General features: G+C 32.3%; 1 protein-coding gene across 1 annotated transcript; it reads right to left on the bottom strand.

Moving 5' to 3' along the window:
• Nucleotides 1-2,150: 2,150 nt before the first annotated feature.
• Nucleotides 2,151-5,305, bottom strand: LOC120164065 (zinc finger CCCH domain-containing protein 34-like). The gene is made up of 7 exons (XM_039173829.1): nt 5,236-5,305; nt 5,008-5,156; nt 4,690-4,755; nt 4,404-4,523; nt 4,002-4,319; nt 3,596-3,901; nt 2,151-3,110 (listed from the first exon to the last, which is right to left on the bottom strand). The coding sequence occupies exons 1-7, from the start codon at nt 5,303-5,305 to the stop codon at nt 2,724-2,726; spliced, it is 1,416 nt and encodes a 471-aa protein (XP_039029760.1). The 3' UTR covers nt 2,151-2,723.
• Nucleotides 5,306-11,413: the final 6,108 nt, after the last annotated feature.

Genomic DNA, 11,413 nt, shown 5'->3' with positions numbered 1-11,413 from the left:
TCATCCTTCAAAATGATACCACGTGATCAAATGATGTTAAAAAAGTCAGATTAACATGTCACGTTAGTGTTGTGTTATTTTAGTAACGATTGTTAAAGGTCGAATAATTAATTTATTATAATAGATAAGTTTAATGATCAAATTATTATTTTTAAAATATTAATAAGAAAAAAATATTCAAACATTAATCATCATTTATGTAATTTACCAAAAAAAACTTACAGAAAAAGAAGAGAAGTAAACGACAGGCTCAAGAAAATATTGGACGTGTGATCATCCATCTTGAATCGGGTCAAGTTGAATCGGGTTTTTAGTTCAAATTCTGGGTCAGATGTAGGGTCGGATGGAACCCTTTAAAATCAGAGGCAGGTCGGTGATAGGTAGAGGATAGAACTTCTCAAGTCGGAGTCGGAATACTCATGCCTATCCTTAAACATAATAGTTAACAAAAGGGTAAACTACACTATATACCACCAAACTTTAGGCGTTGCATCATTTATAACAATGAACTTTTAACTTTGTCAGATATAGCACTGGACTTTGATTTTCTTTTCAATTATACTGCTGGACCGTTAAATCGTTAATAGTCAAATTAAAACGTCATTTTGGTGAATTGTCCATGTGACAGACAACAGTCACGTCATTATATCGTTAACGATTTAACGGTTCAATAGTATAATTGAAACGAAAATCAAAATTCAGTGTTATAATTGACAAAATTAAAAGTTCAATGGTACAAACAATCCAATGCCTAAAATTCGATGATATCTGATGTAGTTTACCCTTAACAGAATTAGTATAAGCATATACTTGGTCTTCGTTACTTATATATACTATGAACTAAAGAAAAAAAATGAGGCACCCCACAACTACTAAATTAGTATAAGCGTATACTTGCTCTTCATTATTTATATATACTATGAACTAAAGAGAAAATGAGGCACCCCTAGGATAGGCATGGGTCGGGTTGGGTCAGATTTTTGGTCCACCCGAAATCTGACCCGACCTACATAATATATACCCTCCCCTCAACCCAATCTGACTTTTTAAAATAAAATCCGACCCCGAATCGACTCAACCCAAAATAATAATAAAAATATTATTTTTATTCAATAAAAACAATGATTCAATTGAAAAAATAATATATAGAGGGGGGTATTATTGTAATTATTCTTAAATGTATAATGTAAAATTATATTTTTTTCCTTTTCAGGTCGAGTATTTTTCACCCTAAATTCGACCCGACCTGACCTAAACCTAAATTTAAAAAAAAACTCGACCCGATCAGGTCGAAACCCGTCGGGTTCTAGTCCCATGCCCATCCCTAGGCACCCCACAACTACTAGGCGAATCTCACTCTTGTGACATGAATTACGACATTATTTATAAAATTTATATTGTAATTAATGACAACAAAAGGAAGAAAGAAAAAGAACCATCAAGGAAGCACCTAAATCACTAAACCAAATTTAATAATTTATTTAAATTTGGAAAGATTTTTTATATATTTTAAAATATATAAAAAAATAAAAATAAGTTTAAGATTTTTATAATTTTAAACCAAATTTAGTTTTTTTTCTTTTAAGCTAAATTTAAGATCTTTTTAAAAAAGAAAATTGTAATAAATAATAATTATTCTCTCATGTTGTTGAATTAGACAGCAATTACTATAAACACCAAGATCCTCTATCTAGCTTTTGCGGCTATTTGTTCTGCTTTTTATCAACAAAGTCCTAAAGCACTTTACATAGAATTCATGCAAAAACACAACCTTAATTATTACATGGTGATTTCATGGTTTAAACATCATCATCCCTGTCGGACTGTTGCATTGTCGTTCTATTATTGCTCTGTTTCTAAAAGCATGTGGACACATTTATCATTTAAGCACACTCCCAGACAGCTAAAAAAGGTGTTAAAATGTGGAAAGAATCGACAACTACATAACACAATACCATCAACACTGTTTCTGTCTGTGTTTGTGTTCGTGTGAGTGGAGACAATACATGTTTCTTCCTTTTTAGGAAGAAAGACAAAAATCGAAGATCCCATGTTATTTCACGAAGATGAACGCTTGCATGAGCAACTTTTCGATACGAAAAATATCACAGCATGACAGAAACGGAGACCATCTAAGGGTGACTACGTGAACAAACCGAATTAAACCCTAATTCGAGCAATATTCGAAGAGAACTCTCGTATTTTCGTGTTTCATAAGAAATTCATGAAGCATTTCAATTGTCAAAACATAAAATATGTATCTAAAGATGGTCACATTTTGACGCTTCCTATAGGGGTTTTCTTGAATTCTTTTCTCCACAACAAGCTCTGATAAAAATGTTCATCTAAAGGGAAGAATGGTGTGCAGATCAATCTTTTCGTTTTGAGAAAGATCGGATCGCAAACAAGCCTATCAGATTCTGGAAACTGGATGGCTCGACACAGTTTTCCTTAATGTAACTGAGTTCTCTGAGGGTTTTTCGGTGGTTATTCGAAAGCAAAAGTATAATGGTTTCGCTAAAGTTTTCAGGGTATTTGCCATGGGCTTATTCGAGATGGAAGAGACGGCCATACAAGGGTTATACGAACATAGATGATCAGAGCCGGCCATGATAACAAAATTAAGCCCTCCTATTTTTCGAAAACTTGCATAAAATAATAATGTGTAGGTTCATGACCTTGATCAAAAATATGGGGATAGAGGCTGTTGCTTCTCTTATCTATTAGCTTGAAGTGTGAGCCTTGGTGCTGCCGCTGCCGGTAGGAGGGGCAGCACTCTGACTAGACTGTTGTATGCTTGAATGATGAACGACTGCACCTTCAGGAAAAACCAAACCAACTGTTTCACTAGACGAGCTGGCCGATGATGACATTATCGTGGGTGAAGGGTCCTTGCTGGAACCAGATTTTAGTTCTGGTCGTAAATTCAAAGAGGAGGATGAAGGGGGTAGTGTACCAGTCCTAGATACCACCGGATGGGGTACAGGCATATCGGAAAGGGAAGACGTTGACGGATTGTAACTTAGTTTTTCCTTAGGATGATCAAATTTGCAAGCAGGTCCAAACTTGCATACTCCACGTTGTGAAAAATGAGTACAAGTTGGTTCCCCCTGATACCATAAGAAAAACAACAAATAAGCAAATGAAAAATAACTAACCGGGAAGAGACTCGAGTTATTTTATGCGTGATTAACATCAATAGGTCCTATCAAAGATACATGTTGAACACGTAATGTAGTAAATCGAAACCATATAATAAAAGATTCAAAGACATTCATGTAACTGGACTATACCACCGAGTCTAAATATCAACTAGCTTTGTTAAAAAGTTCCGGCAGAATGACATCAAGAAAGAAGTTCCAATTCAATGCAGCGACTGCACTGATTTCGTCTGATACATAGTTTGTTAAATATAGATGAAATTCAGAACATGGCATTTTATGACCAACCTTATTACGGAAACATAATCGAGTTGTTGCAAAAGCAGTTTGAGCAAAGAAAACTACATTTTACGAGCAGATTTATTATAGGACATTTTTAAAATCTAATCTTGTATAAAGCATCACATTTATAGTACATTTCGTGAAATTCTTACCGGACGTAGAGGAAGACCAAGAGGGCTGAGGAGGACATCTCCTTTCGGTGCAATCACTTCAGGTGGATGATGATATCTACAGGAGGATCCATATTTACAATCACCCATTTTCATATAATACTGACATTCAGGTTGGCCGGGTCTCTCGGGAAATTGCTGCTCTTCCAGATTACTGCTTGAAGGTCCAACACTATATGGTACAGGTTGAAAAGACCCGGTATAGGCAGGCGCTGAAGGAGATAATGGTTTTACCCGGAAAATTGAGCTTGATCCAACAGCAGGTTGAGTACCAGAAGTAACAGGTCCCTGCACACCAGGTGCATTACAAACATTAGAAATAAAAGTTAATGAAGTGTAATCACTTTTGAGGTTAACTGAATAAGGATTAAACTTTAAATTGTCCTACCGGGTAGGTATTCCAACTCGGAAAAGGAACCATGCCCGGGAAAAGTAGCAAAGGACCATAGGGGCCTTGCACATATGAGCCTGGCATTAGGGGAGGTCTAGCCATTACAATTCCATATTGTTGAGAGGAAGGGCCGGACGGTGACTGCACCGTGGAATACAATGTATGCGCATGAACTGATATAGGCACAGATGGAACTTGAGGAGCAGGAGACAGTGTCGGAACCTGCACAGCAGGTGGTGCAGGATGATGGAATTTACATGTCGCACCGAACTTACACCGCTCCGTCTTCACGTAGTAAGAACACTCCTTTTCACCCTGTTTTGCAGTATTCAACTATTAAGCAAAACTTAAGAATGCACGTCTAAAAACACTTGAGCACTAATGTCGAGTGATACAAACCGGACGTAATGGATATCCATAATAATTTAGTGGCACGTGGATAGAAGATCCACCTCCCTCCTTTGGATGATGGTACTTACAGTAAGAACCGAATCTGCAAGTCCCCGTCCTCATATAATACTGCAAATCAATAAAGAAAACAGAAACCATTCACCGAAAGTACATGACCCTAACTCGATATCCTTCAAACTTAACACAAAGTAGCATCAAGTTATCTAAGCAATGCACATTGTTGAAATCGTACGATTTCGGCATTCTTTTAACAAAGAATCTCATAAAAAAGTACCTGGCAAACCGGCTGGTCGACTCTCTCCGGATACTCCCCTACATCGCCTCTTCCAGCTCTCATAACCTAAGACAATCAATCAATGTCACCGTTTTCGGGTTTCGTTCACCGATCAAAACAAATGAGCATCCAAAATCAAGATCACCAATTTCACTAGATCTCATATGATTAACCGAAAAACTAGGATATTTTACTCTAAAATTCAAAACCCCATCATTCTAAAGACGATCAAGCAAAAAAACCAATCAAAACCCTTCAAGGAAACATTCAGTCAGATCAAAAACAAAGTACAATTCAATCAAATTATGATAAGTTTACCATAGCAGCACGGTCGCGTGGATGATTGAACCGACACCGAGAATCGTAGCCACAAAACCCGGTCCTCAAATAGTAAACACAATCAACTTCGTCGGGTCTCTCCGGGTATGATTCCGGTCCATTCCCTAATCCCAACCGCCAAACTGGCTCTACATGTCAAACAAAAAAACATGTATCACATCCCACATTACACAAAAACGAAATCAAAACTCGGGTTCTTCTTCTTACCTTCAAGCCCGGTTTCGGGTCCCGGAGCCGTCCATTCCGGTTCCGGATAGGACTCGGGGCCCCGCTCCATCAAACGTACGGAGAATTAACCCAAAGTATAATACGATCAAATTGGTATCCGTGTATTCTTCTCTAAACTACAAATAAGCAAAACAGAAACAGAAACTCTCTCTCATATTTTCATTACTTCCTTAAATAAATACGACGAAAACAGACACAGAGACACACACAGAGACGATGTTTTGTCCGTTTTTCTTTTGGGGTTTGTTTGCTCTCTCTCTCTCTCTCTCTCTCTCTCTGCTTCAGTTTCTCAAACTCTTGTTGTTTGATTTTGTGATTTCTATGAGTACCTAGTTTCTTAATGGATCGGTATATATATACACGCCAAATAGAGGGAAAGGATTACCGTAAATAAAAAAATTAATTACTTTAATCAATTGAGATTCTCTGATTATATTTAATGACAAAAGTATTGTAAGTGACATATATATCCTCGGCATTGAGAGGTTTGTTGGACGTGGGGGCGAGCGCGTAACGAGGGTAATACTAAAATTTATGGTCTATTAATATTTTGGCCAAACTAAGTATTTAGTCACTTATAATTTCCGTGATTCCGTTTTAGTCACTCATATTTATTTCTTTAACGGTGAAACTCACATATTACCATAAGATAATATCATATTATTATTATAAAAATATTACATCAGTAAATTTTATTTATTTTTAATAATGTTATCTAAAACAAATTAAAAATATAACATTATTTATGATTTAAAAAAATAATTAGGAGACCAAAATAAAACTGTAAAAATATATGATGGGTAAATACATAGTTTATCCTAATACTTTTTATACCTCAATTTTTAAAAGATATTTAGGTAAAGAATGCAAATGGTTCCTCGACTATAGAGTACTATTTTATTAAGTCTCTCGACTATTAAAAATTATAAAATGATCATTCGATTATGGAATGTTGCTTCGTTGAGTCTTTTGACTATTAAAGTTAAAAAATGGTCACCCGATTATTCATTATGTTCTATACTCGTCTTTTTTCCATTAAAAATGACAGTTATTTAAGCTGGATGTTAACATGATAACTAAGATATAATTAAGTTGTTTGAGATTTTGAGATAAAGTTTTCTAATGTCACAATCATCAAGTTAATATTCAGCTCAAACTATCGTTCATTTTTTAATGAAAAATATAAGTTTATGACATAACGAATACTCGAATGACCATTTTATAACTTTTAATAGTTAAAAAACTTAATAAAATAGTAGCCTATAATATGGGACTATTTGCATTCTTTACTGAAAAAATATTTTACCCTTTAAGTTATTAAAATTTATCAAATTAAATTAACCGATAAAAGATAATAAACATATTTATTAAACAGGTAAAAGTACTTTTTGTTCGACTTGGACAAGTTTTGGCCACATGCGGGCAACCGTATCTTATCAATCAAATGTCGGCGCGGTTCAAACTTCAACCTTGAACCGGACAGTTCGTTTTGTTCTTTAAAAATTTTAAAAAAAATATTAATTATGTTTTTATAATAATATAATTAAATGCAATTAAGACAAATATTTGTTGTTATTAATTGAAATTGTTTGTCCATCTGCATTATTTAAAATAAACTGTTAAGTACTATTTTGATATTTTTTAATTAATTATTGGTATCTGATCTATTGATCGACTAATCCAGATCGGGTACTGCATAGACGAGGACGACCCTCCCAATACAGTTTGTTCCATTCGCAAACGTCAGGATTTGAACCCCTAATCTTACTTAAGAGACCTAATGCCTCATCCCACAAAACTGATTGTTGGTTGTTTTGATATTTTATTCGGTCATATTTTTGGAATTATTTAGTATTTTGATAAGTATTAAAGTTCAAGTCTATTATACCATTTTAATTATATTTATCTGAAAGTCTCGTGTTATAACATCTAATCACTTCATACTATTAACTTTCAGGGTAAAGTATACAGATGATCATCTGATTATAAGACGTTATTTTGTTGAGTCTCTTAACTATAAAAAGTTATAAAATGATCCATCGACTATAGGATATTATTTTGTTGAGACCATCGACTATTAAAAGTTACAAAATGGGCATCTGACTATTCATTATGTTCCAAATTCTTCTGTTAAAATGATGCAGTTTGAGTTGAATGTTAATATGATGTCTGAGATATGATAAAATAATCTCAGAATATCAAATGATCACATCTCAGGCATCAATTATCATAACTCAAAATGTCATTAATGTTTTAACGGAAAAATGACTACTTTGAAACATAATGAATAGTCGGATGGCCATTTTGTAACTTTTAATAGTCAAATGACTCAACAAAGCAATATCCTATAATCAGGGACCATTTTGTAATGTTTAATAGTCAAACGGCTCAATAGAATAATATCATAAAGTTGGGGGACCATTTGTGTGCTTAACCCTAATTGTTAATTATCCATCAACAAAGTCAAGTTATGAAATTAATGACCCATCTGATTTATAAAAATAAAAAATTATTTATTTAAAAAAAAGGTACCTTCGTTGATAAAATTTAGTGGCTAAGTAGAATAATTGTCAAATATTATAATGTTGATTTATGATTGTCTAGGAAAGATTCAACCGTCAATGTTATGAAAAGTTGGTACACATTTGTTTTCTAATTAGTGCAAAAGGACAAGATGTTTACTCATGTTTTAAATTGACCAATGGACACATGTTTGCTTTGTTAATAAAAGTATTACTAAATATATAGTTGTCGGCTTTTCTCAAAACAAAATCAACCAATATTATTTATTTTGTTTAATTGTTTAAATAAATTTGGGATTTAGTTTATAATTTTAAATAGATATAATGTTTTTATAATTTTAAATTCATTAGTTAAATTCGTATTATAACGCATAGGACTGTAAATGAGATAAGACAGATCGTGACTATTCGAGATCAGCTCGATCAACACTCGAATCGAATGAACTCGACTCGAATTCTTAACAAATTAAAACGAGCTATTTAATACTCGATTCCAAAAGCTCGCGAGCTACTAGAAAAAATGTTATATTATAATTTTAGATTTTTTAAAATTATATTATTAAAAATATATTATTGATAATTATAAATTTTTAAAATATATTTTTAAATGTAATATAAGATTTTTGTAGGTTCAAATTCGAGTTTGAGTTCGAGCTTGAATCGAGTTTGAATCGTGTTTGAATCGAGCTCGAGTCTCGAGCTTCAATTGAGCTCCTGAAATTTTGTTGAGTTCGAGCCTTTTTTGAGTTCGAGTCGAGTTTCAATATTATATTTCAAGTTCGAGCTGATCTTGATAATTTTTACCTCGCGAGTTTTCGAGTCGAGTCGAGCCTAATTTTAAACTTTTCGAGTTCGAGTCGAGCTCGAATTCAACTCAGCTCGTTTACAACCCTAAACGCATCAATACATAAATTATCATGTGAATTATCACATTAATTATATATAAAATTTAACAATATTTGGCAATGAATCGCAAATACTCTTGTAAAAGTCATGTTCAACTCTCAAGTCCCAATATATATAATAATCATCCATTTAACCATTAAGATCGCTTTATTCATCCATGCTTAGACGTGTTAAATAAGCCTTAAAAATGATAGATTTGTTTTTTAAAACCCAAGTTTTTTGGGGCCTAATTTGACATAGCAAAAAACTTTATTTATAATTATTTGCTATTTAAAATTATTATATCTTTTAGTAATTAAAGTTTAATTGAATTAATATTTATTGTTGTTACATTATATAATAAAAAATTAAGTGGACATTATTCTTAAGTTTATTAATTAAAAAAGATAGATAAGTAATCTGAATAGATATTGTACATGTATAATGTCAAAATTAGTTTCCGATGTTATTAAAATAATCATTTTATCATTTTTTTTAAATACTTTGACTTTCAACGTTTTATTTTGGGGTAAAAATTTTTCTAATTAGATGAAAATTATTAGTTAAAATACGATTTGCGCTTTAAAATAGAGACTTTTACCCTAAAATAAAACGTTGAGAGATAAAATATCCCAAAAAAATAAGGGTTAAGGTAACTTAAGTGAGTAAAATATAATTAATTATAAAAAATGAAAAGGATAAAATAAATTAAAATAAATAAATAAATTTTATTTTATTTTAAATTATCTATATATCTTTTTAATAATAATAAATAATAGGACAGTGACCCTGAGACGAAGCATAACTTCGTCTCTGATTAACCTTCATAGAAGCACTTTAATTTTATCAGGGACGGATTTATTAAGGGCATGGAAGGGCTGCCCCCAAGTCAACAAAATTTTCCCCATATTTGATTTATATATAAAATTTAAATATTTATGAGATAATTATGAAATTATCCCCTTAAGTTTAGAAAAGTTATATTTTACTCCCCTCAAGTTGAAGTCCATACTACATTCCTGAATCTTATACGGCGTCTCACGACCATGCTTGACCGTTGTGGTTTGATGCAAGTTAAACTCGTTGCCAGGGAAACTTTGATTGAGAAATTAAGAAGTCACGGTGCTGAAAGCTTTAGAGGCTTATATTAACGACGATCCACCAATAACTGTAATTTTCATGACTTCTACTTTTTATACGCTTCTGTCATTGGAATTTATGAAGGCTTAGAACTAGGGTAGCGGAGTAGTGTTGTCTTAGTTTAGGTTTTTAATCCATTTGACTTTATTCCTTCTAGTCGCTTGCTATCGCTGACTTCTGATTATCATTCTCTTCATATTTCCTCTTTTTAAATTTAGCTGAAACTTACGTTTATGTATATATGCAGAGATTTTTACGCAGGAATTTATTTGCAGGGATTACTTCCCAATACAGACGCGCATATGAAGACTGCATATGAAGACTGTTCTACTATGTATTTATTTATTTATTTATTTATATATAAATTGTATTTTATCTTTATTTTTAATTTTCTTACTGCCGGAGGTCTTCCACGGAAGCTGCTCTCAACTTGGCGTTGGGGGTAAAGTATACAAATAGTTCCCTAATTATAGGATTTTTTTAAGTCACTTAACTATTAAAAGTTATAAAATGATCATTCGATTATAGAATGTTGTTTTATTGAGTCACTTGACTATTAAAAGTTACAAAATAATCTTCTGACTATTCATGTGTTTCAAACTCGTCATTTTTCGTTACAAATTTGACGATAATCTAAGTTGAACGTTAATCTACTGATATTGATATAATAGAATTTAATCTTATAATATCAAACAACTATCATATTTCAATCATCATGTTAACGTTTAGCTCAGACGATTGATATTTTTTAACGGAAAAAGATGAATTTGGAACATAATGAATAGTCAGGTGTCTATTTTGTAACTTTTAACAGTTGAGAGACTCAACAAAGCAACACTCTATAGTCAAATGATCATTTTAAAACTTTTAATAATTAAATGACTTAATAAAGTTATTGAAACCGTTTTTGGGTGGTTCGAAAATAGTCAAGAAAAAGATAAATGCTTTTGAAAGCGGAAGTCGCCATCGGTCGTTTTGGGTTAGGTACGATCGAATACCTTTGAATTGGGTCTGCATTTTAAACCAGATAAAACAAGATTCGAGAGTCGGTTACATATGAGGAAGGTTAGAGCACCCCTACAACGCCTAAAAAGATTGATACCTTTAAAAACACACAATGTTTATTTTTACAATAATTACGAATACAAATTTAACCTAATTTTAACCTCAAATATGAAGCAATTTTTAAAGAAATATAATAGACCTCGTTTGGAAGTAACAATTTACGTTTGCACCCATAAAAAAAAAAGGTCCACATTATTTGAAAAAGATGTCATCTTATTACACACAAACTAAAAAGGTTGTAATTGTAGGGGAAATGATAACGTGCGACACCTTAATACACAGTTAAAAAAAGATGATATCGGTTTTATTATTATTTAAATAATAAAATCGGTAAAAAAATTATTGAAAACATTATTATTTCTACATGTTTAGTTATTATTGGGCGCTTTACCGGGTTTGTTAACAAAATCGGTAAAATGCTATCGGTTTTGTTATTTTTTTTACTGATTTTGTTATTGTTAGACATTTTACCAGAAATGTTAAAAAATATTAATGTTTTAAATAAAAATAATAATGTTTTAGGTAATTTTTTATCATTTTTATTA

The sequence above is a fragment of the Hibiscus syriacus genome, unplaced genomic scaffold (genome assembly GCF_006381635.1).
Source record: "Hibiscus syriacus cultivar Baekdansim isolate YM2019G1 unplaced genomic scaffold, ASM638163v2 tig00111504_pilon, whole genome shotgun sequence".
NCBI lineage: Eukaryota > Viridiplantae > Streptophyta > Magnoliopsida > Malvales > Malvaceae > Hibiscus > Hibiscus syriacus.
The sequence above is the reverse complement of the archived record's forward strand: the minus strand, read 5'-3'. Positions and strand labels throughout refer to the sequence as shown.

Bases quoted from the DNA above. Each gene is read 5' to 3' on its own strand.
- LOC120164065 (XM_039173829.1), bottom strand. From the start codon at position 5,305: ATGGAGCGGGGCCCCGAGTCCTATCCGGAACCGGAATGGACGGCTCCG. The intron at 5,157-5,235 runs GTAAGAAGAAGA...TTTGACATGTAG, and splicing joins ACCCGAAACCGGGCTTGAAG to AGCCAGTTTGGCGGTTGGGA. The intron at 4,524-4,689 runs GTACTTTTTTAT...ATTGATTTGCAG, and splicing joins TCGACCAGCCGGTTTGCCAG to TATTATATGAGGACGGGGAC.